The sequence below is a fragment of the Protopterus annectens genome, chromosome 11.part0 (assembly GCF_019279795.1).
Source record: "Protopterus annectens isolate FY-2018-M chromosome 11.part0, PAN1.0, whole genome shotgun sequence".
NCBI lineage: Eukaryota > Metazoa > Chordata > Ceratodontiformes > Protopteridae > Protopterus > Protopterus annectens.
In genome coordinates, this window is record NC_056745.1 from 9699787 (window position 1) to 9726075 (window position 26289).

General features: G+C 42.0%; 1 protein-coding gene across 1 annotated transcript in view; it reads right to left on the reverse strand.

The window, feature by feature from the left end:
- Nucleotides 1-26289, reverse strand: part of LOC122815115 (zinc finger protein 2 homolog) — a 100306-nt gene that overhangs the window by 51604 nt on the left and 22413 nt on the right. Inside the window, exon 2 of the mRNA XM_044087361.1 lies at nt 13528-13654. Coding sequence (XP_043943296.1) covers nt 13528-13654 — 127 coding nt within the window. The remainder of the gene's footprint in view (nt 1-13527; nt 13655-26289) is intronic.

Here is a 26289-nt window from a genome sequence, read left to right on the forward strand (position 1 = left end):
TATATATATATATATATATATATATATATATATATATATATATAAAATATATATATATATATGTATATCTAAATATATCTATAAAGGGAGTTTTTGGGAGGAGAAATTGTAGGGGTGAACAGCAGTAATTTTTTTTTTTTAATTAAGGAGGAGTTGTAAGTTGTTGGACCAGGCTTCTATGGGGAACAAGGATTTCTGAGAGAGTGCTTGGAGTACGGATAGTGTCCTAGCAGCACATATTAGACTGGAGTCATTGGTGCATTGTATTATGGTGGCCTCTTTGGCTGCACGTTTAGGTCATTGGAGTCATTGCCGCATTGTATTATGGTGGCCTCTTTGGCTGCCACGTTTAGGTCATTGGAGTCATCTGCGCATTGTATTATGGTGGCCTCTTTGGCTGCCACGTTTAGGTCATTGGAGTCATCTGCGCATTGTATTATGGTGGCCTCTTTGGCTGCCACGTTTAGGTCATTGATAAACAAGTTAAACCGTAGTGGTCCTAGGATGGAGCCTTGAAGAACTCCAATGGAAATAAGAAGAAGAAGAAGGAGAAACTCTTCCCAGAATAAGCAGGACAAGTCAAAAATGCATCTGCTCTTTCTCCTTATATATATAAAAAATATCAAACCTCAAATGATCAAGTACCGATACTCAATCACCAACTAATTGAAAAACTTTAAAAAGTTACTTAAGTAAGTGTTTTTGCACCTGTTACACCTCCTGCTAAAAATATATATACATATACACCAACTCTGACATTAGGGAATTTGACCTTTCTCCTTACTGCAATCTCCACTGTACTGTAATCTTACACTTACACACACACACACACACACACACACACACACACACACACACACACACACACAGCCTGTACATACAATCAGCTGACATTTGATAACAAAGTCAGCTGATTGTATGTAGTAGTTCTCCTGGTCGCTGGAAAAAAAAAAAAAACTTTCAACCTCTCTGAGCATGTAGCCCAGGCTGGTATGACCCTGACCTTCAGTAGCATCTTATCCTCACCAAGAATGATGCCACAATATGAAGACAAGATGATCAATTTAAACAATTGGCTTATGTATTGGTGTCATTCAAAGGGGATCCAATGCCTGTCAGCCTGGGATGACATGCTCGACAAGACGGCTTGCACCTGTCACCCCTGGGCTTTCGGATATTGGCAAAGGCTCTTGCTACCCCATAGTGCCTTTTTTAGGCAAGGCTCAAAAGGCAAACCCACCTCCATAGGTATCACAAGGGATAAGAAACTAATTGGCTTAATTTCTGGTGTCATTCTAAGGGGATCCAATGTCTGTCTGCCTGGAATGACATGCTTGACAAGCCACGTTGCTTCGCAAGGGACAGCTTGCACCTGTCACCCCTGGGTTTCTGGATATTGGCAAAGGCTCTTGCCACCCCCATAGTGCCTTTTTTAGACAAGGCTCAAATTCTAAACCCACCGCCCTAGAAAACAATAATGGAAAAAAACTAAGGGTAATGCTGCTCAATGCCAGAAGTCTAAATCTCAAGATGCACGCCCTCGAAGCCCTCCTCAGTATGGAGAACATCGATGTCTGTGCTGTGACTGAAACCTGGTTCAAGGCTCCTGAGAGCACCCCGGCACTATCAGGTTTTACCTCATATCATGCGATCCGCCCCAAAACCCGGACCGTACCACAAAGGGGGTGTATCCATATTCATCAAGGATACCCACACCTCCAGGCTGGTGGCAACTCACGAAGCATCAGAGACCATTCAGGTGCAATTAACCATAGGCAAAACTGCTCTACAGTTTGTAGCATGTTACAGGCCACCCTCTCAAACTCAGGAACCCCACACAGCCTTCCTGAAGACACTGGAGAGTATAAATGTCTCTCCAAACACCATCATATTGGGTGACTTCAACTGCCCAAACATAGACTGGGAACATTACTCAAGCCCCAATACCCTAGCCCAAAGGTTCCTGGAGTTCATAAACTCAAATGCTATGGAACAACTTGTCACCATTCCCACAAGAGGTGAAAATATACTAGACCTGATCATCACAAACATGGGGACAAAATGCTCCACACCGGAAGTATATCGCTCATTGGTGAGATCAGACCATAAACTAATCTCACTGGAGATCCACATCCCCCCCCACCCCCCACAAAAAGACCACAGTGAAGAACTTCTCAAAAGCCAACTTCACACTTCTTAAGACTGGTGTGGTATCCTTCAAGGCCCCTGAGCCATTGGAAACCACAACCCACGCTGCTGAATCCCTTACAAATGCTTTCTGAGCACCTCCAGGATTGCATGGATCAAGCAATCCCAAATAAAATCAAGACCCTTTCCACCAAAGGCAAGCGCCCGATCTGGTGGACCCCAGCCATAAACAAACTTTACAACAAGAGGAGAAAGCTACTACAAGATAGAGCAAAATCCCTGAAAGGGAAGACATCTCTGATCAATACTAGTAAAAAACTATGATCACTCATAAAATCATCCAAGGCCAACTTTGAGAGAAAAATCGCCAAGGACTCAAAAGACAATCATAAGGCCTTTTTTAGCTATGTTAGAAATCTGGGTGGAAACTCCCAGATATGCTCAGAATTAGTCCAAAATGATACAAAAATCACTGAACCCACAGACATTGCAAACATACTGGCAGACAGGTTCAGTGAAAATTTCTCCCCTCCCTCACCCCCAAAAGGAGAAATATCTATCCCAGCAGAGTGTAGCCTCCCAATCATCTCAAATACCCAGGTGAGAGCTTCTCTCTCTAAAGCTAAAACACAGCATCAATGGGACCGGATGGTGTCCCTGGCTGTGTGCTACACAAACTCAATGAGGAACTAAACCCACACATAAGGCTGCTGTTTAATCTTAGCCTTACCACAGGATACGTACCCAAAGAGTGACGTACGGCAACTGTGGTCCCACTCCACAAAGGCGGTACTTCTACGGACCCTGGTAATTACCGCCCCATAAGCTTAACAAGTCTGGTCTGCAAAGCTATGGAGAGGATCATAATGGAACTCATAAATAAAGACATAGGGGACCTACAGACATTGGATCCTACCCAATTCGGCTTTGTCAAGGGCAGATCATGCCTCTTGAACTTGGTCGACTTTTTTGAAATGGTCACCAAGGCCATTGATGAGGGTAAGGCAGTTCACACAGCCTACATTGACCTTGCAAAAGCTTTCGACACAATACCCCACTCGGGTATCATAGAAAAGCTCACCAGCTTAAATGTAAACCCATATGTCACAAGATGGGTTGCAAACTGGCTCAAGGACAGAACCCACAGGGTTAGAGTTGCTGGTGCCATGTCAGACTCCAAGCCGGTCACAAGCGGTGTCCCACAGGGCTCAGTCCTGGGCCCCCTCTTGTTCGGCATCTACTTTTCAGAAGTGCAGGCAAACATAGGGGGATTGTGGCTGACAAAGTTTGCAGATGACTGCAAACTGGGCGCCATAATTGAAAATCCATCAGACACAGATATCCTTCAGAGAGGTCTCATAGAAACGGATAACTGGTGCCAGAGCCATGGCCTTAAGCTAAACGCCAAAAAATGTATAGTCATACCCTTTGGTAAAAACAAGGTAACCCCAAGTTACCACATAGGTGGCAATCCATTAAGCACAGAAGAGGTTATCAGGGACCTGGGGACCCAAGTTGACAGTAACCTTTCTTTTGACACTCACATTGCCAAAGTGGTTAGGAGGACCGTCTACATTGCCTACCTGATTATGAAGGGATTCACATCCAGATCAAGGGAGGTCATTGTTCCCCTGTACTCTTCACTTATCAGACCAATGATTGAGTACAATGCCCCATTCGGAATGTATCTTACCCGACACCTGCAGCAATTGGAAAGACCCCAAAAGTTCCTCACCAAAAGGATAAAGGGGCTCAAAAATATGCCATATGCTGCCCGACTGAAGAAACTCCAGCTCTATTCAGTCGCATACCGTCTGCTCAGAGGTGACCTGTGCCTGACATACAAGGCCATGTCCAACCCGGAATTAATGGACATGCTCCACCTCAAAGGAACCTCCACCTCAAGGGAACTTGCAGACTTTGGATCCAACCCAGTTTGGCTTTGTCAAAGGCAGATCATGCCTTCTAAACTGGGTTGACTTTTTCGAAACAGTCACCAAGGCCATTGACGAGGGAAAGGCAGTCCATACAGCCTACCTAGACCTGGCGAAGGCTTTTGATACAATACCTCACTCGGGTATCATTGAAAAACTATCAACTTAAATGTAAACCCATACATTACAAGATGGGTTGCAAACTGGCTGAGTGACAGAACCCACAGGGTCAGAGTTGCTGGCGCCATGTCAGACTCAAAGCCTGTCACAAGTGGTGTCCCACAGGGCTCAGTCCTGGGCCCACTCTTGTTTGGCATCTACTTTTCTGAAGTACAAGCAAACACAGGAGGGTTATGGCTGACAAAGTTTGCAGATGACTGCAAACTGGGCGCCGTAGTGGAAAACACATCCGACACAGATATCCTTCAGAAGGGTCTCACAGAAATGGATAACTGGTGCCAGAGCCATGGCCTAAAGTTAAATGCCAAGAAATGCATAGTCATACCCTTCGGGAAAAATAAGGTTACCCCTAGCTACCATATAGGTGGCAATCCCCTGAACACAGAAGAAGTTATTAGGGACCTGGGAACCCAGGTTGACAGTAGCCTTTCATTCGACACTCATATTGCTAAAGTAGTTAGGAAGACCTTCTACACTGCCCACCTTATCATGAAGGGATTCACATCTAGATCAAGGGAAGTCATACTCTCCCTATACTCATCACTCATCAGACCAATGATCGAGTACAATGCCCCATTCGGAATGTATCTGACCCGACACTTGCAGCAGCTGGAGAGGCCACAAAAGTTCCTCACCAAAAGGATAAAGGGTCTCAAAAATCTGTCTTATGCTGCCCGACTGAAAGAACTCCAGTTATATTCGGTTGCTTACCGCTTGCTCAGAGGTGACCTATGCCTGACATACAAGGCCATGTCAAACCCAGATTTGATGAACATGCTTCATCTCAAAAAATCTAGATCCCTCAGAGCCACAACGGCGGGAGACTTAAACCTCAACACGGTTATTAATAGGACGTGCTGGAGGGATCGATTCATCACCCAAAGACTCCCTATGCTGTTGAACAAAATCCCGGTTTATGTGAGGCAGAGCACCTCGCTGGCCTTGTTCAAGAGGAATCTTGACCAATGGATGGGAGATCGCAGATACACCCCAGGGGTTACCTCAGTGTCACTGCTCGACAGAGGCACAGCAAAATAATGGGCATAATGTCTCCAAACTAAAGGGGTGGCGTAAGCCACAAAACTATGGGCTAGGCTTATAAATGCCCTCAGGCAGATAGCCTAGTATGAACCTATGAACCTATGAACCTAAAAAATCCAAATCCACCAGAGCCACAAGAGCAAGAGACTTAAACTTCAACACGGATATAAATAGGACGTGCTGGAGGGACAGATTCATCACCCAGAGACTCCCTATGCTGTGGAACAGAATCCCGGTCCATGTGAGACAGAGCACCTCGCTGGCTCTGTTCAAGAGGAATCTTGACCAGTGGATGGGAAATGGTAGGTTTACCCCGGGGATCATCTCTGTATCACTGCTGGACAGAGGCACGGCAAACTAATGGGTATAGTATTCTTCAACCTAAGGGGTGGTGAAAGTCACACAACTCTGGCTAGGCTTATAAATGCCCTAGGGCAGATAGCCTAGTATGAACCTATGAACCTATAAGAGTAATGCTACTCAACGCCAGAAGTCTAAACCTCAAGATGCATGCACTCGAAACTCTCCTTAGCATGGAGAACATCGATATCTGTGCAGTAACAGAAACCTGGTTCAAGGCACCCGAGAGCACCCCAGCACTACCAGGTTATACCTCATACCATGCTTTTCGGCCCCAAAACTTGGACTGAACCAGAAAAGGAGGGGGAGTATCAATATTCGTCAAAGATACCCACACCTCCAGGTTGGTGGCACAGCACAAAGCATCAGAAACTATCCATGTGCAACTAACAGTGGGTAAAACTGCCTTCCCGTTTATAGCCTGCTACAGACCACCCTCCCAAACCCAAGAACCCCACTCGGCCTTCCTGAGAACACTGGAAAATATGAAGGTCTCTCCAAACACCATTATATTGGGCGACTTCAACTACCCAAACATAGACTGGGAGCATTACTCTAGCTCCAACACCCTAGCCCAAAGGTTCCTAGAATTTATAAACTCAAATGCTATGGAACAACTTGTTACCACTCCCACAAGAGGGGAAAACATACTGGACCTGATCATCACCAACATGGGGACTCTATACTCCAGACCAGAAGTGTATCCCTCACTGGTAAGATCAGACCATAAACTAATCTCACTGGATATTCACATCCCGACTCCACCCCCTGCCCTCAAAACCACAGTGAAAAACTTCTCTAAAGCAAATTTCACACTCCTCAAAACCGAGGTGGAATCCTTCAAAGCACCCGGGCCTGTGGAAAATACGGCTCAGACCGCAGAATCCTTTATAAATGCATTCTATGAACACCTTCAGGAATGCATGGATCATGCAATCCCAAATAAAACCAAGACCCAATCCTCCAAAGGCAGACGTCCTGTCTGGTGGGCCCCAGCCATAAACAAACTATACAATAGAAGGAGGAAGCTACTACATGATAGAGCAAAATCCCAAAAAGGGAAGGCATCTCTGATCAGTATTAGCAAAAAACTACGGGCACTCATAAAATCGTCCAAGGCCAGCTTCGAGAAAAAAATTGCACAGGACACTAAGGATAATCACAAGGCTTTCTTTAGTTATGTTAGGAACCTAGGTGGGAATTCCCAGATATGCTCAGAATTAGTCCAAAATGACAAAAAATACACCGAACCCACAGACATTGCCAACATCCTAGCTGACAGGTTCAGCAAAACCCCCACCAAAAGGGCAAATATTTATCCCAGCAGAGTGCTGCCCCCCTGACATCTCAGATGCTTAAGTAAGAGCTGCCCTCTCCAAAGCAAAAAACACAGCATCAATGGGACCAGACGGTGTCCCGGGCTGCGTCCTACATGAACTCCAAGAAGAGCTAAACCCAAACATAAAACTACTGTTCAATCTCAGCCTTACTACAGGATATGTACCCAAAGAGTGGCGTACAGCAACAGTGGTCCCTCTCCACAAAGGTGGTGCCTCAATGGATCTTGGATACTATCACCCCATAAGCCTGACTAGCTTGGTCTGCAAAGCTATGGAAAGGATCATCATGGACCTCATAAATAAAGATATTGGGGACCTACAGTCACTGGATCATACCCAGTTCGGCTTTGTTAAGGGCAGATCCTGCCTCTTAAATCTGGTTGATTTCTTTGAAACCATCACCAAGGCCATTGACGAGGGGAAGGTGGTCCACACAGCCTACCTGGACCTCGCAAAAGCCTTCGATACAATACTCCACTCAGGCATTATAGATAAGCTCACCAGCTTAAATATAAACCCCTATGTCACTAGATGGGTTTCAAACTGGCTCAAGGACAGAACCCACATGGTTAGAATCGCTGGAGCCATGTCAGACTCCAAACCAGTTACAAGTGGCGTCCCACAAGGCTCAGTCCTGGGACCTCTCTTGTTCGGTATATATTTCTCGGAGGTACAGGCCAACATGGAAGGACTGTGGCTGACCAAGTTCGCAGATGACTGCAAACTGGGCGCCATAATCGACTCTCCAGCCGACATAAGCATCCTCCAAAAGGGCCTCATAGAAACAGACAACTGGTGCCAGAGCCATGGCCTTAAGCTAAACGCCAAAAAGTGTATAGTCATCCCCTTTGGCAAAAACAAAGTGCCCACAAATTACCACATAGGTGGTAATCCATTAAGTACAGAAGACGTAATTAGGGACCTGGGGACCCAAGTTGATAGCAATCTCTCATTTGACAACCACGTGGCCAAAGTGGTTAGAAAACATTTTATATAGCCCATCTAATCATGAAGGGATTCACATCTAGATCAGGGGAGGTCATCATGCCTCTTTACTCATCCCTTATCAGGCCCATACTTGAGTACAATGCCCCTTTTGGGATGTACCTTACCAGACACCTGCAGCAACTGGAAAGACCCCAAAAGTACCTCACCAAGAGGATGAAAGGGCTCAAACAGATGCCATATGCTGCCCGGTTAAAGAAACTCCAGCTCTACTCAGTGGCATACCGCCTGCTCAGAGGCGATCTGTGCCTGACGTACAAAGCCATATCTAACCCGGAATTAATGGACATGCTGCACCTCAGAAAATCCAAATCCCATCGAGCTACGCGCTCGAGAGACTTGAACCTCAGCACTGAAATAAATAGGACATGCTGGAGGGACAGATTCATAACCCAGAGGCTCCCTTCACTCTGGAATAAAATCCCAGTCCAGGTTAGGCGGAGTCCCTCATTGACTCTCTTCAAGAGGAATCTTGAAGAGTGGATGGGAGATTGTAGGTTTACCCCGGGTATCACTTCTGTGTCACTGTTAAGACAGAGGCACAGTATACTAACCTCGAAAAAGGGCATAGCAAAATTAATTTAAAATGGGTGGCGAAAGCCAAACACACTCTGGCTAGGCTTATAAATGCCCTAGGGCAGATAGCCTAGTAGGAACCTATGAACCAAAGGAATTCCTATATATATATATATATATGGGTCTACTTGAAAACACCGACATGCCAAAACACCGACGACGAGAACACCGAGACCGGAAGATCGACAACTGAGATGATCGACAGTTTAAAAGCATGAAACTTCACAAGCCCGACAAAATACCTTTTCCGAAAAACACACACACAACAAGCACACCAAAAACCTTACAAACCTACACTAAACCTTACGTACAAAACTATCTATGCACTAACCTTAACCCAAACCCTAACCCTAAGGTCCGTCACTATCACACACTCACCTAACCCGCGCCCTAACTCACTTAACCCGCGCCTAACCCTAAAGTCTGTCACTATCACACACTTACCTTAACATGTCGGTGTTCTCAACGTCGGGCTTTAAAACTGTCAGTCATCTCAGTTGTCAATCTTCCGGTCTCGGTGTTCTCGTCATCGGTGTTTTGGCGTGTCGGTGTTTTCAAGTAGACTTATATATATATATATATATATATATATATGTATATATAAATATAAATATAGGTCCACTTCTAAATTTTGAAACCTCATAATCTCAAAATTCAAAATACTGAGTCAAAATCTTTAAAGTTCAAAATACCGAATTTCATAATATCAAAAAAACAGAGTACACCAACACTTACAATATTCCAGCACAACTACATAACAAAACATATTACTCTTCTCCAACTATAAGCAGGGGGGCAAGCCCCCCTGCACCACCCATGTGGGGGGCTGCATCCCCAATACACCCTGCTACTTAAATATATCAACTCCAACATTGCACTCCACAGAAGAAAATGGCAAACAAACATACCATTACCTGCTTCATGACTGCCTGTTGTAACCTTAGTCATGTTCCCTTTTAATTTGCTATAAAACAACATAACTCATCTTAGTGTAGTAAAGTGCGATCTTGGAGTTGATATATTAAAGTAGCAGGGGTGTGGGGGTACAGTGGAGTAAACTAATATGCATTGTCTTTTATTTGTTACTATACTCCACCAGAAATACATAAATAAAGTGTTAGTATCCTGTAGTTTTTTCCGATATTATGAAATTCAGAATTTTGAGTTTTCAGTATTTTGAACTTTCAAGATTTTGGACTCAGGAGACTGTTAATATCAAATGATTTATTCAAACGCCAGTAAACTGTTTTATAGATAACTCATGGACTTCATCAGTATAACTTTCCATTGGCTTTTAAATATTTTTTTTTTATCTGAACAGCCTCCTAGAATGCTGGCTTTGTGTTTAGAATTCTAATTACTGCAAGAAAGACTTTGCAATACCTTAAACCTCCTGTGCTGGAGGCCCATGGGATATATGCAAATAACCCCAAAAGGACACACCAGTGTGTTTCAGCTCCATGGCTTCTGAATACCCATCACATTTTACTTTTTAAGACTTTATGGCTACATTCAGGACAATAAAGCCAAACCACACCAGCTGCAGACATGCCATATTTCAGACTGTTTGTGACCTTGTCAGTACAACATAAATGGACTTCAGAAACACACAGCTTAAAAACTCACACTGACGCCCACAGACAATAAGCTGCCTTCAGCATACTGCTGTGTTGATTTACAGTTAGATCTGATGAAGCTCTGCTCAGGGCAAAGCACTTATCTATTATTACTTTTTTTATTTTGCAATAAAAATTATAAGTGCTTGATTACTCTGAAGTTTTAGCTCAGACTGACTACAGTTTGTGATTCTTTTTTGCTGGTTTTAAGGAGGCTCAACCAGCAACATCATTGCTCAGGAAGTGCCAGTCTTCCCTGTGGTTTTAGGTTTTCCTTTAAGGTGGCGGACATCTTAGTCCTTAAGGCTGGAAATCTACATATATAGATTATAAATATAGATATACGATTACAAGTCAAGAGTAGTTGCATGCTTCCAGGAATAGAAAAGGTGCCAATTCCTGCCATGAGTGCTGATGTCATGACTGGAAAAATCACGCAAAGATGGAAACATTCCTACCACAGGGTTAAGCCACACAAAGATGGAAACATTCCTACCACACGGTTAAGCCATGCAAAGATGGAAACATTCCTAGCACAGGGTTAAGCCATGCAAAGATGGAAACATTCCCACCACAGGGTTAAGCCATGCAAAGATGGAAACATTCCCACCACAGGGTTAAGCCATGCAAAGATGGAAACATTCCTGCCACAGGGTTAAGCCATGCAAAGATGGAAACATTCCTGCCACAGGGTTAAGCCATGCAAAGATGGAAACATTCCCACCACAGGGTTAAGCCATGCAAAGATGGAAACATTCCCGCCACAGGGTTAAGCCATGCAAAGATGGAAACATTCCCACCACAGGGTTAAGCCATGCAAAGATGGAAACATTCCCACCACAGGGTTAAGCCATGCAAAGATGGAAACATTCCTGCCACAGGGTTAAGCCATGCAAAGATGGAAACATTCCTGCCACAGGGTTAAGCCATGCAAAGATGGAAACATTCCCACCACAGGGTTAAGCCATGCAAAGATGGAAACATTCCTGCCACAGGGTTAAGCCATGCAAAGATGGAAACATTCCTGCCACAGGGTTAAGCCATGCAAAGATGGAAACATTCCCACCACAGGGTTAAGCCATGCAAAGATGGAAACATTCCTAGCACAGGGTTAAGCCATGCAAAGATGGAAACATTCCTAATACAGGGTTAAGCCATGCAAAGATGGAAACATTCCTACCACAGGGTTAAGCCACGCAAAGATGGAAACATTCCTGCCACAGGGTTAAGCCATGCAAAGATGGAAACATTCCCACCACAGGGTTAAGCCATGCAAAGATGGAAACATTCCTAGCACAGGGTTAAGCCATGCAAAGATGGAAACATTCCTAATACAGGGTTAAGCCATGCAAAGATGGAAACATTCCTACCACAGGGTTAAGCCACGCAAAGATGGAAACATTCCTGCCACAGGCTTAAGCCATGCAAAGATGAAAAATTTCCTACCACAGGGTTAAACCATGCTGGCCCCACTGTGTCAGGTGAAATTAGATGTTCACAAAAAATACTGACCAAGTAAGAAGATGCAGAGAAAAATATGCAAGCAAAAAAGCTGCTTTTTTAGTGAAACAGCTATACCTAGTGACTACAGTGTCCTCTGAACTTTGAGCCATAATAAAATGTCAAAATATGGAATCGGAAACTACAATATGTGAAATAAAGGCTGCTTTCTTCAACTACAATAGTCCAAACTTCAAACCAGTTGCTCTCAGTGTAAGTCTGCCCTGATTCTGAAAGGCCTACTCCCAGTGTACGTTATGTAAGGCCTGCCTATAAACAGGCTTACAGATGGCATCAGAGTCCAAACTAGCTGCTGTCTTCTTAAGTGGTCACTTACACAGAGTTAAATTGGCCTAGTGTCTCTGTTTGTTCTTGCTTCCACTTTCTTGACGACTGCTGGGAGTGGATGGTTAATATCATCAGCATGCAGAGGGGCGACTTATGCCTGGCATACAAGACATCCTTGGATCCCACCGTGATAGACCTTTTATATATACGCAAAATGAACAGCACCAGAACTACTAGATTTAAGCATTTAAACTTCGCTTGCAACTTAAATAGTACATACTGGAGGGACAGGTATGTATCTCAGAGAATTCCCATTCTGTGGAATTGGCTTTCCATCCATAAGAAGCACAGCCCTACCCTAAACCTATTCAAGTGCAACCTGGACCAGTGGATGGGAAATCGAAAATTTGCTCCTGGTCTAACACTTACATCACAGATGTTAAATTATGTCCTGACATGCACCCCTTTGGGCTGCATGGCTAGGCTTATAATGAGCCTATAAAGGCAACCAGATAGTTCCAGTGGTAGTATGAAACTAATTAAAAAAGAATTTCCGAGTACAAATAAATATATTATTAACACAGGTAGCTCCATACAAACTACAGACGGAGGCAATTCTTGGTACATTTTTGGGAGAAAAGCACCTTGGCAAACATCAAATATTGAACAAGTACTGATTTAGTGAACCATCCAAGTTATAAATTGGGTTAATTGCTGCCATAGTATTAAAAATCAAACATTTTGTGAACTTAAAAAAGAGAAGTTACTGTACAGCATGTGTTACATTGCAAAGGAAAAAAAAACTAAAAGACTGCAAGATTATACTAACTTGATATCAGCAAAATTGATAACATATTATGGACAATGTCTTAATGTGGACATAATAAAATGGTTGATGATGTTATTATTTGTGTGATTTAGAGATGCTGGTTAAACAGATATTTAGTATTTTAACATACCAAGATGTGGAATTAATGAAAGATTGCTGGAATACTTAAAAAGTATAAGAATGGTTAAAGGGAGAAGGGTAACATCTTTCTATGAAACTCTGGAATCATCCTCCTTGATTACTGACACCACATATTTGTAGTTCTGTACCACCATTTGTCTGTGTAGCTCTGACACCATCCTCTTTACCTAATGACACCATGTGCTTGTAGTTTTCTGACATCACTTCCTGTATAGCCCTGATATCATTCTTCTCACCTAATAACACTGTGTGCATGTGCTCACAGTTCTGTGATATCACTTCCTGTGTAGCCCTAATATGATCCCCTTACCTAATGACAACATGTGCCTACAGTTCATAGGCAAGTACTAGACTAACTGCCCTTGTGGGCCATTTTAAGCCTAGCTAATTTCTCTTTCTGTGCTCAAACAATGATCCCATTTGGTTACAGATCACCCTAATGAGAATAACTGGGATCATACCAGAGATAATTTGAGGGGAACCATGCATGGGATAAAGCATTTAGGAGCTTTTAAGAGATTTAGTTTTGTGATGTAACTTCTTGTGTAGCCTATATGTGGCCTCCTTACCTACTGATACCATGTGCTCGTAGTTCTGTACCATCACTTCCTTATGCAGTTCCTTATCCCGTTTGCTTAACAGCTTCCACTCTTCCACTGTAAAATCAACAGCAACATCTTCAAAGGATTCCGGCATCTGAAAGTACAAGGAATTTGCTTAATGTTATGATCCAACAGCACAGATGAAGCTGACACTGTACAAAAAGAAGTTAAATTGTGATAACATCTATTGCCAAATTTCATAAATACACTCCACTATTCAGCAGCAACAAGTAACATTTTTTTGTCTACACCCTAAGAATAGTTATGTGTCAGGCAAGTATCAGAAGGGAACCCGGTATGTCTCCTAGTTATGGAGAGAGGGAAACTAGTCACAGAAAATAGAGAGAGGGGCAAAATACACAAACAAAGAAGGTAAGTGCCACCTACAGTGTGTACTTATGTGAAGTATTGTACAGTAACTGAAAGGATGTTCAATTACACCATTTTAGTTAATAATCAGAGTTATATTTTAAGCATCAGTGTACTTCAGTGGTTTTGCAACTCAATAAGTCTTAGCAGGGAGTGTCCTCTTTTTGAAGTAAGCACTCTGCACCTTTGTTAACCTGAGCTATTCTTTATACTAGATCTTTTCATGAAGCAGGCAGACATCCCAAGACAGATAACTGAACTGTCTACAGGAAAATATGACAAAGGGGAGCATTATAAAGTGAATATTGTAGGCAGTCAGGAATGTAATCTGTTGGAGACATATTTAGTATGCCATACCATCTTGATTCTTAAAATTTATAAATGGCTTTGAAGGAAGTACGACCCCGCAGCACCATCAGCAAGTGTAGGGTGGACACCGAAAGAATGCATCCATCATCTGTATAAGGCAGTGACCACCGAAAGAATGCATCCATCATCTGTATAAGGCAGCGACCACCGAAAGAATGCATCCATCATCTGTATAAGGCAGCGACCACCGAAAGAATGCATCCATCATCTGTATAAGGCAGCGACCACGGAAAGAATGCATCCATCATCTGTATAAGGCAGCGACCACCGAAAGAATGCATCCATCATCTGTATAAGGCAGCGACCACCGAAAGAATGCATCCATCATCTGTATAAGGCAGCGACCACCGAAAGAATGCATCCATCATCTGTATAAGGCAGCGACCACCGAAAGAATGCATCCATCATCTGTATAAGGCAGCGACTATCTTCTATCATTGTTTGGAATGATTCTAGTATTAATATACAACATGAAAACATACCAAAAAAAATAGTTGGCGCCATTGCAAATGACTGTCAACAGTTGTAACACATAATATGGTTAATACCTATTGATGTGTACTGAAAGATACACACAGATGACAATTTTGTGTTAGGACTTAAAAAAGTTAGCCTTCTTCACCAAACCTGTTTATTCTGTAGCTACTGTTTGGGAAATTACTGAAGATATGGCACATTACTTGTTCTTCAACTATCTGAGCTTGCCTTCAGGTGTATGACAATGCAAAGTGTAAGGTTAGAGAATTAAACTCCTTATTTATATTTTGTCAGTATCAGACTAGACAGTGAAATATAGTTTTGGTGTACCACACTACTGATTGTGGTAAATCCAAAGCAGACTGAAGTGTATGCCAGTGTCTTCTCTCTGTTATACACAATGTGACAAAGCAGGTGTGTGATGCTACTACCACTGAATGCATCCATCATCTGTATAAGGCAGCGACTATCTTCTATCATTGTTTGGAATGATTCTAGTATTAATATACAACATGAAAACATACCAAAAAAATAGTTGGCGCCATTGCAAATGACTGTCAACAGTTGTAACACATAATATGGTTAATACCTATTGATGTGTACTGAAAGATACACACAGATGACAATTTTGTGTTAGGACTTAAAAAAGTTAGCCTTCTTCACCAAACCTGTTTATTCTGTAGCTACTGTTTGGGAAATTACTGAAGATATGGCACATTACTTGTTCTTCAACTATCTGAGCTTGCCTTCAGGTGTATGACAATGCAAAGTGTAAGGTTAGAGAATTAAACTCCTTATTTATATTTTGTCAGTATCAGACTAGACAGTGAAATATAGTTTTGGTGTACCACACTACTGATTGTGGTAAATCCAAAGCAGACTGAAGTGTATGCCAGTGTCTTCTCTCTGTTATACACAATGTGACAAAGCAGGTGTGTGATGCTACTACCACTGAATGTGACACAGCTGCTTAAAGTGGTTCAACTTATCAACCTTTACATATACAAACTAAGCATGTTAATGACAGCCTCTGAAATATGTTGATTAATATGGGTACCAAAATGTTTAAACTATATGTTGCATTTTACCTCTAGCCATGACCCCCTACAGGAAACTATATAACTTTGCAAAGCTCACTATTATTTGCATCTCCAGATTCAACAATTTCCTAAGTAAACAGCTTTAACACATATATCATGCTAAAAGAACACTTTCCAAATACATTTGTTTCAGCAGCTTAGTACATTCATTTTACACAACGTCAGTAACCAACCTTTTATCAATTTCATTTCACTTTGTTAAAAACATTCAACAGTATTTGTCATTTTGCCAGTGTTTTATATAATTCTCATAGACTTAATTTAACAATTACTTTGATCAAAGAAACCTGCTTCTATTTGCGACTCCTCCTTTGGGTATGGTAATCTATGACTGTTCAGCTCTTTCCATCACAAATTAATAGTCAGCAATTAAAATCTGCATTTCACTTCGAGTTTAGTGAACACAGTTCAAGGAAAGCAAGCTACACAGCCTGTAACCAGAATCAGTTAAGGGTTCATTCATAGTGTTTCTGGGGGGGTTACTCACTTCTCCTACAACACAGTTTAAACACACTGCCTGAATTCACTTTTGCTAGACTCATAATAGCTCAAAAGAACTTTATATATGTTCTTCTTGATGTTAATGTTATCATTTTTAAGATACAGCACTAGTTCTAATAAGTTATCTGAATTATTAATGCTGTGGGAATACATGCATATTGCTATGACAATTATCAGCCCTGTACAGTACATCAGTTATACACAATCATGACAGAATTTAAAACACACAGAGACAATATGTAAATGTGATTTTAAAAAGTATTATTGCACTACAGTAATGCAAACTGGTAAACAATGTCCTCCGACTTTTTTACACACACAGGAAACAGACATGTCCAATGATAAATTCATAAAATCAAGAAGAACACTAAAATTATGCAACTTTGGACTTGGACCCAAGAAAAAAATACCTATGATCTAACCACACTAAAATATGCAGCAAATAAAAATGTATTGTGCACAGGATGTAATACCACTGACATGGTTGTAAAGTGGGAAGTTGTGCTAACTTTCAGCTCCAAGATATAGGTTTGGTCCTTATATCATGACACTCACAGGGTGAAGTTTTCATTTTCTCCCTCTGAGCACATGGATTTTCTACCATCAGTCCTCTCCAAAGCATGTTCAGTAGTTGATGGGCTACTGTAAAATTGTTCCTAGATTTGTACTGGAGAGCTCTTCACCTTATATTACCCCCTAAAAGAAATGGTATCTTAGTAATATTTATCTGATTATTAAAATAAATTAAATTAAATTAACTGCAACAGTGCACAGCAGTTACTCAGTCCATGCTGCATACACAGCACATCATAAATGCAATAAAATATTAGTGCAAACCAGTGACCTGCATCACACCACAAGTTCAGCACAGAATGACTACAGTGATATGACAGCTCAGTCCAGTGAACAGTATCACCCTGCAGATGCACTACAATAGGACTATAAAAGTGCACAGCAGTGACCTGTGCTACAGGACAGATGTACAACAGCATGGCTACAGTGACATAGCAGTGCACAGTACTGATCCATGCACACACTGCAATGTAACACGGCATGACTGCAGTGACATAGCAGTGTGCAGTACTGATCCATGCACACACTGCAATGTAACACAGCATGACTAGAGTGACATAGCAGTGCACAGTACTGATCCATGCATATGCTGCAATGTAAGGCAGCATGACTGCAGTGACATAGCAGTGTGCAGTACTGATCCATGTACACACTGAAAGTAACACAGCATGACAATAGTGCTATAGCAGTGCACAGTACTGATCCATGCACACACTACAATGTAACACAGCATGACTGCAGTGACATAGCAGTGTGCAGTACTGAACCATGTACACATGGAATGTAACACAGCATGACAATAGTGATATAGCAGTGCACAGCACCAATCCATGCACACACTGTGATGTAGCACAGCACTGATCCATGTACACATTGCAATGTAACACAGCATGACTGTAGTGACATAGCTGTGCACAGTACTGATCCATGCACACACTGCAGTGTAACACAGCATGACTACAGTGACATAGCAGTGCACAGTACTGATCCATGTACACACTGAATGTAGCACAGCATGACTGCAGTAATATAGCAGTGTGCAGTACTGATCCATGCACACAGTGCAGTGTAACACAGCGTGACTACAGTGACATAGCAGTGCACAGTACTGATCCACGCAAACGCTGCAATGTCACACAGCATAACTGCAGTGACATAGTTCACAGTACTGATCCATGCACACAGTACAATGTAACACAGCATGGCAACAGTGATATAGCAGTGTGCAGTACTGATCCATGCACACACTGCAATGTTACACAGAATAACTGCAGTGACATAGTGCACAGTACTGATCCATGCACACAGTACAATGTAACACAGCATGATAATAGTGATATAGCAGTGTATTGGCTTGTGCATCACTGCAGATGTAGCAGAGCACAATTACTGTGATGTAAAAGAGCAAATATAGAACAGGATAAATACAGTGATATAACACTGCACAGCAGTAACTCATGGTATACTGTACCCATAAAACTGTGCAAGTACGGTAATGTAACAGCGTGGAACAGTGACTCATGACTCACTGTAGATGTGGTCTATCATGACTAAAGTGATGTAACAGTGCACCTTACTGACTGATTCATGCCTTAATAGCATGACTAAAGTGATATAACTGTGCACTGCACTGGCCTATGCTGCACTGCAGATGTAGCATAGCACAAGTACAGTGATACAACAATGCATTGTAATGACCCTTGTCATGCAGCATGGCTTGACTACAGTGATACAACAGTGCACCTTACTGTTAATGTTTTACAGCATGAGTACAGTAGTATAACAGTGCACCTTACTGTAGATGTTGTACAGCAGGATTACAGTGATATGATAGTGTGCATCACTGACCTATGCTGCACTGCAGATGTAGGACATTATAATAATGTAGGGAACACCAAAGAGCCAAATCAGAAACACCAGTACTATCCAAAAGTAATAGCATTACCAGGAATGCAACTGGCAGAGCACCGAGTCTATAAAATCACCAACAACAGGAGACAACAATGCAGTTACTGCACAACACAGGTGAGCAAATGCATTGCTGTGCAGTAATACCTCCAGAGCTGCATGTGGCTCATCTAACACAAAGTGCCAATTCTGATCTGGGACTCCTGAACTTAAAAGGTCTGTTCTCTTACCCAATGCTCCTCAGCTACCTGCCTCCTAAGGAAGCATGTCAGGTCTGAAGATCCAATGTTACCCTCCTCAACTCAAATAGCAACAAAAAAGAAAGAAAAAAAGGTCTTCTGCTATATGTTATACCACACAAGAAGTTCTGAAACAAGTGCTTTGCTTCAGTCCTGACTAAAAAAAGCCTTATATCTGTACAGGCATCCAGAAATGCAGGAACGGAAATGAATACACAACCAGTCAGTATCTGCCAATCATACCCCTAACACCTTGCACTGGAGGCAGGTTTCCTCTTCTCTCCACCATAGCTAGACTTCAGAATACTTCTGTAAGATCCCATTATATGTGAGGAAAATCCATTAGGAGAAATGTCAGAGAGAAAGTTAAAGGATGTCTAGATGTTAAATGCAACTTTTATATATATATATATATATATATATATATATATATATATATATATATATATATACATATATATACATACACACACACACATATATATAATATATATATATATATATTTATATATATATATATATATTTACATAGATATATATATATTATATACACATATATTTATATATATATATATATATATATATATATATATATATATATGGCATTTTATTCCCTATAATATGGTCCCCCACATTTTCAGGTACAAACAAAGCAGGACTTGGCTATTATGTCATTTTAGTGGCACTTCTGTATTACTCAACCTCTTCAGTGGAAACCATGCAATGGTGGCACAGGGTCTCACATTGCTTTCTTTAGGATTTTTTTCTCATTGGCTCCAATATTTCGCTGCCCATTACATTTCAGACTTTTGGATCAGGAAGAGCCAAACAATGACATGTTATTACGCCTGTCTTCTTATGATCCCAATTTGAACAATATAAAAGGGGTGTATTTGGTGAAGTAACCTTATAATCAGGTCACTGCTAGCTCAAACAGCATGGTGAAGCATGCCTTGGATATAAAGATATCACGGATGGTGAAGCATGCCTGGGCTACAAAGATCTCACTGCACAAAGACTTTAAAAGGGACAGGGTGGCTATGCAAAATAACAGGAGGTTTGGCCTTCTTATAACAGAAAGGATCAAGGCAATAGAACTAGAGTACATAAGGAGGACAGAGTTACTTAAAAGCCACACTACAAGCTAGGAAAATGCATTATATGCTTAATATGTGTGTGTGTGTGTGTGTGTGTGTGTGTGGGGTAATATTGATAGGGATTTTACTATGTTGGAATTTTTTTTATTTAAATATTTGCTTGACAATCACCCGAGAGAACTTGATCCAGAAAGGATCAACTTTAGCCATATCCTAGGGCAGAAGCAATATATTAAGTCTACAAATTGTAAAGAGTAAAAAAAAATTATGTACATTACAACGTACACAGGTTCATAAGTTTATACCATTTTTTCAGCCTTGTGGTCCTCAAGAAGCTTGACCGTTGATAAGATAGCAAACCTTATTAACCTGAAGCTCATACCTCTCAACCTCTTAGAGCAAGAAATCTGGACAAAGCCATGAATAAAAGTGGGACAAAGGCCCAAAAATAGGGACAATTCATAAATAGTGCTCTTACAAACTTAGAAAGTTGACAGAATAACAGGTTTTGCATTAGTATGAATTTTTTGAAGAGTATGAAGTCTGAAACTGAAATGTCTGTCTTCATTTTCTAACTTCAGTCTTTACTTATTTGCCACTGATTTTCCAGAAAAGCCAGAATTTTATGAAAAAGAGACCAAAAATATGAGGCAAAAATATGTACAGTTCAGAGGTATGCTGAAGATGCTGTCACATTCAGAAGCCTAAAGCAGATTTTAAACCAGTTGTCTTAACTTCCACCTCTTCATGGCAGTGATCCCACCTGTCAACCACACTCTTTGTATGAAAGTCCTATGAAATGTCAAGAAAAAACATGCTCTGTTGATATGGTGGTCATGTCCCCTCTACGTCCCCTTTTCTTTCTTTCTAGCATTGTGTCATTAAATTTCTCCCTTCCTACATTGTGCATACATATCTTTTTTACTCTGTCTCTTTTTTAACAACGTTTGAGCCGCTTAACTTGTCCTGATATATCACACCTTGAGTTACACATAGCAGCTTAGTTACCGTTCTCTGAAGAGTCTCGATCACTGTGACCTCCATTTCGTACAAAGGTCTACAGGTCTGCACATGGTACACCAACTGTATCAAACAATGCCGGAGGTCAGCCCCTCGCTGGTTAGATCTGACCATAAACAAATCACTTTGGATATCCACATTCCGCCCATACCCCCGGACAAGGAAACCACCGTGAAAAACTTTTAAAAAGCAAACTTCACATTACTTAAGACCGAGGTGGAAAGTTTCAAAGCCCCATGCTGAAGGATAACGCTGTACAAGCTGCAAAATCCTTTACTAATGCAGTCTACGGGCTCCTACAAGAATGCATGGATCGTGTGATCCCAAGTAAAACCAAGACTCACTCCTCCAAGAAAAGGAAACCAAGTCTGGTGGACCCCTGCCATAAACAAGCTATACAACAGAAGGAGGAAACTAGTACAGAAAAGAGTAAAGTCTCAAGAAGGGAAGACATCCCTGATCAGTATCAGCAAGAAACTGCGATCCCTCATAAAATCATCCAAGGTGAGCTTTGAAAGAAAAATTTCCAAGGACTCCAAAGATAACCACAAGGCATTCTTTAGCTATGTCAAGAATCTAAGTGGCATTGCTCAGATCTGCTCAGAGTTAGTGCAGAATGGCACAAAATACAATGAACTGACAGATATCGCCAACATCCTGGCAGACAGGTTCAGGGCAAACTTCACCCCCCTCTCACCCCCAAAAGGGACCATAACTACACCAGAAGAATGTAGAGCCCCTGAAATCACAGACACGCAGGTTAAAACAGCCCTCTCCAAAGCCAAAAACACAGCATCAATGAGAATGGACGGTGTCCCAGGCTGCATCCTACATGACCTCAAAGACGAACTAACCCCTCACCTAAACACACTGTTCAAACTCAGCCTCTCCACAGGCTACGTACCCATAGAGTTGCACACAGCGACGTTTATTCCGCTCCACAAAGGTGGAGCCACAATAGATGCCGGGAACTATCGCCCTATAAGCCTGACTAGCTTGGTCTGCAAGGCTATGGAGTGCATCATCATGGAACTCATTAACAGAGACATTGGGAACCTCCAAACACTGGACCCTACCCAGTTTGGCTTTGTTAAGGGCAGATCATGCCTCCTAAACCTGGTGGACTTCTTTGAGACAGTTACCAAGGCTACAGATGAGGGAAAGGTGGTACACACAGCCTACCTAGACCTCGCAAAGGCCTTCAACACCATTCCCCATTCTGGTATTATAGACAAGCTCACCAGCCTGAACATAAACCCCTGTGTCACAAGATGGGTTGCCAACTGGCTCACGGACAGAACCCACATGGTGAGAGTTGTGCGAGGTAGATCCAACTCTAAACCGGTTACAAATGGCGTTCCCCAGGGCTCAGTCCTGGGACCCATCCTGTTTGGCAAATACTTCTCAGATGTACAGGCGAGCACAGGAGGAATATGACTGACCAAGTTCACAGACGACTGCAAACTAGGGGCTATAATTGACTCTCCGGCTGGCACAGACACCCTCCAAAAGGGTCTCACTGAGACAGATACCTGGTGTCAAAATTATGGCCTCAAGCTAAAATGCCAAAAAGTGCATAGTCATCCCCTTTGGAAAAAAGTACCCACAAACTACCACATAGGTGGTAGTCCCCTAAATATGGAAGATGTAATAAGGGGCTCTGGGGACCCCAAGTAGACAGTAATCTCTCCTTTGATAATCACATTGCCAAAGTGGTTAGAAAATCCTTCTATGTGGCCCACCTAATCACAAAAGGGTTCGCATCCAGATCAAAAGAGGTCATTGTGCCTCTCTACTCACCACTCATCAGACCCATCATAGAGTACGATGCCCCATTTGGGATGTACCTTACAAGACACCTGCAACAGCTGGAAAGACCACAGAAGTACCTCACCAAGAGGATCATTGGCCTCAAGCAGTTGCCCTATGCAGCTCGACTGAAGAAACTCCAGCTGTACTCAGTTGCATACCGCCAACTCAGAGGTGATCTCTGCCTGACATACAAGGCCATGTCCAACCCAGATTTGATGGACATGCTCCACCTAAAGAAAACCATATCCCCTCAAGCCACATGGTCTAGGGATCTAAACCTCACCACAACAATAAATAGGACATGCTGGAGGGATAGATTCCTGTCCCAGAGACTTCCCATGCTTTGGAACAAGATTCCAATCTACATTAGGCAGAGCCCCTCACTAACCCTCTTCAAGAGAAACCTTGATGAGTGGATGGGAAACAGAAAGTTTACCCCAGGGATCACTTCAGTGGCTCTGCTGGACAGAGGCACAGGGAACTAATCTAATGGGGTGGCGAAAGCCAACACATTCTGGCTAGGCTTATAAATGCCTTCGGGCAGATAGTCTAGTACCTACCTATGACCCTGAAAGAGGAGATATCTGCAACTGCTGTCCTAATTCCCATCTCCCAGCTATAGACCCCATGTGGTTGGCTTGTGCTGCTTTCCCTCACTTTGCACCTGACGACATAGATCTTCTGCAGTGATAACCTCCAGGTCATTTTCTTGTTCTAGATACTTCAGGCTGACTCCTCCAACTGTACAGTCATGCATTCATTTCACAGTTACAGAATCATACACTTTGCAGAATTTCTTTTTTTTTTTTCACCTCCAAGTACCTTCCCAGTAGCTCGACCCATTTTGTTCCTTCATTCTATGGGCATAGGAAATGGGCATTGCTGGGATGGGTGCGAGTACTACAACCCATTTGTTCCTGCCAGGGAATCCTGACTTGCCCTCAATTCCACAGCAAGAATCAGACAGTAGGGAGTGGGCCAAGCTACCAGTCCTGTGGCAGCCTACACTCACCCCATTGTGAGAAGTCTGTCCCCCTTAGCAGCTCTGTTAACTCCACTATTGCAGTCTCCCAAGGGGAAGTCTGCCTCCACATGCTGGTCCCTCCACAATTTATTGGTGCCAGGCACCATGACTGTGCAGTAAACATTGACTAAACCCAATTAGGGTTGTAACTAAGAACAAAAAATGAATAATGTCCAGCAACCAGCCACGGTAACACTTCAGCTTTATTCTAAAAATACACAAAATCCACTTTCGCCAAAAATTTGGCTTCATCAGAGTCATTGGAAAGTAAAATCCATCCATTTAAATAATGCCGTCAATTACTGTGCAAACCAATCAAACATGCACCCTGAATTCAAATCTTCACATTTTTACATGCACGAATAAATAAATACTATATTTCTAAAACTATCTAATACTTGTTAAAAACATATATATATATATATATATATATATCTATATATATATATCTATATATATATATATGGGTCTATATGACATGGTCGGCAGTTGACATGGTCGGCAGTTCATATGATCGACACTCATTTGGTCGACAGTTCATTTGGTTGACAAGCAGATTTGCCCCCTTCCCCAATGTTGTGCAACCCTGGAGTTGATATATATAGTTAGGGGGGTGTGGGAGGCACAGCCCCCTACATTGGGGGGTGTGGGGGGCGAAGCCCCCCACCTAAAATACTTGTCGATCAAATGAACTGTCGACCAAATAAACTGTCGATCATTTGAACTGTCGACCATGTCATATAGACCCATATATATATATATTATCAACTACCAATACATAACAAGTGTATATATAAACTTATGCACATTTAAAACATATAAGGGAAGAAAAATCATACATATGTATTTAACTTCATAATATAATATAACCACAGGCTGTATAAATACTAATCTTTAGTATAATTCTATATATATTTCATATTAAATAGATTACCTAATAAACAACAATTTAATAAAAAATAATTTAACCAATTATCAAAATGTCCCCTTAGGGTATAATATTAGCTCTTTGTTTCAATATTGGGGTAAATGACACCCCTTCATTTAAACCTGGTAATTGTGTGGCATTGAGCCTCAACTGCCACTTGAGCTCTTTAGTTTCTACCAAAAGTTTATCATCCCCTTCCCTATCATTAATGGGGACCTGATCAATTACAAAAAAAAATACATTTTTTAATAAATAAATGTGGAATGTGTAGATATTGTCGTTAGTAGTCATTCAAGGACATGAATGCACTATTTCATGTCCAGGAAAATGCAGTTGCAATACCACTATATTGGTATATGTAGCAACATGTGTTAGCTGTCCGGCTTTCTATGTGGGTAAAACCACCAGCAGACTTAAAGGCAGAATAGGGGAACACTTGAGAGCTATAAAAACTGGAAATGTACATAATGCACTTTTTGGACATAGTAAAAATTGTCCTAGTTTAAAAAAAAATTATTTTTTTTTGTAATTGATTGGGTCCCCATTAATGACAGGGGTGGGGATCATAAACTTTTTGTGTGTTTTTAGGATAAAGCTGAAGTGTTACCGTGGCTGGTTGCTGGACATTATTCACCATGACTGTGCAGGTTTGGGTGGCTAGACTCCCCTGTGAAACACTTAGTGCTCCCACCAGGTGTCACCCTTTGTGGGTAGGCATTCCATCTCCCTCCCACAGGATGGGCAAGCTGGCAATGTCAGCTCATTCCCATCCTCCATGGACATCTTCTATAGGTGCCTGAGCTCTCCTCAAACATGGGTCAGTGGCACCCCATTAAGGACATTATCTATGTCACTGGGCAGAACTTCAACAGAGTATTCATCCCTCTGGCTGTCAGTCCCCAGGCATGGTATGTAAGTGAAACAGTTACCTCACATAGGAGGCCTCTTTACTTTTTAAAGCTTTTTCATTCTTATTTATGTCACCCCCAACCTTGGAGTCCTATGTAAAATGTTTGATCCAATTTTTCTATGTAGGACATACAGTTCAAGACCATAAATTAGGCTTGAACGTGGGACTCCTCACTGCAAGGCCCCACTTGGGCCTGAACGTGGGACTCCTCACTGCAAGGCCCCACTTGGGCCTGAATGTGGGACTGCTCACTGCAAGGTACCACTTAGGCCTGAACGTGGGACTGCTCACTGCAAGGTACCACTTAGGCCTGAACGTGGGACTGCTCACTGCAAGGTACCACATACTTTATTACTATCATCAACCTCCTAACTGCATATTTCTCAGCCATCCTAAATGCTT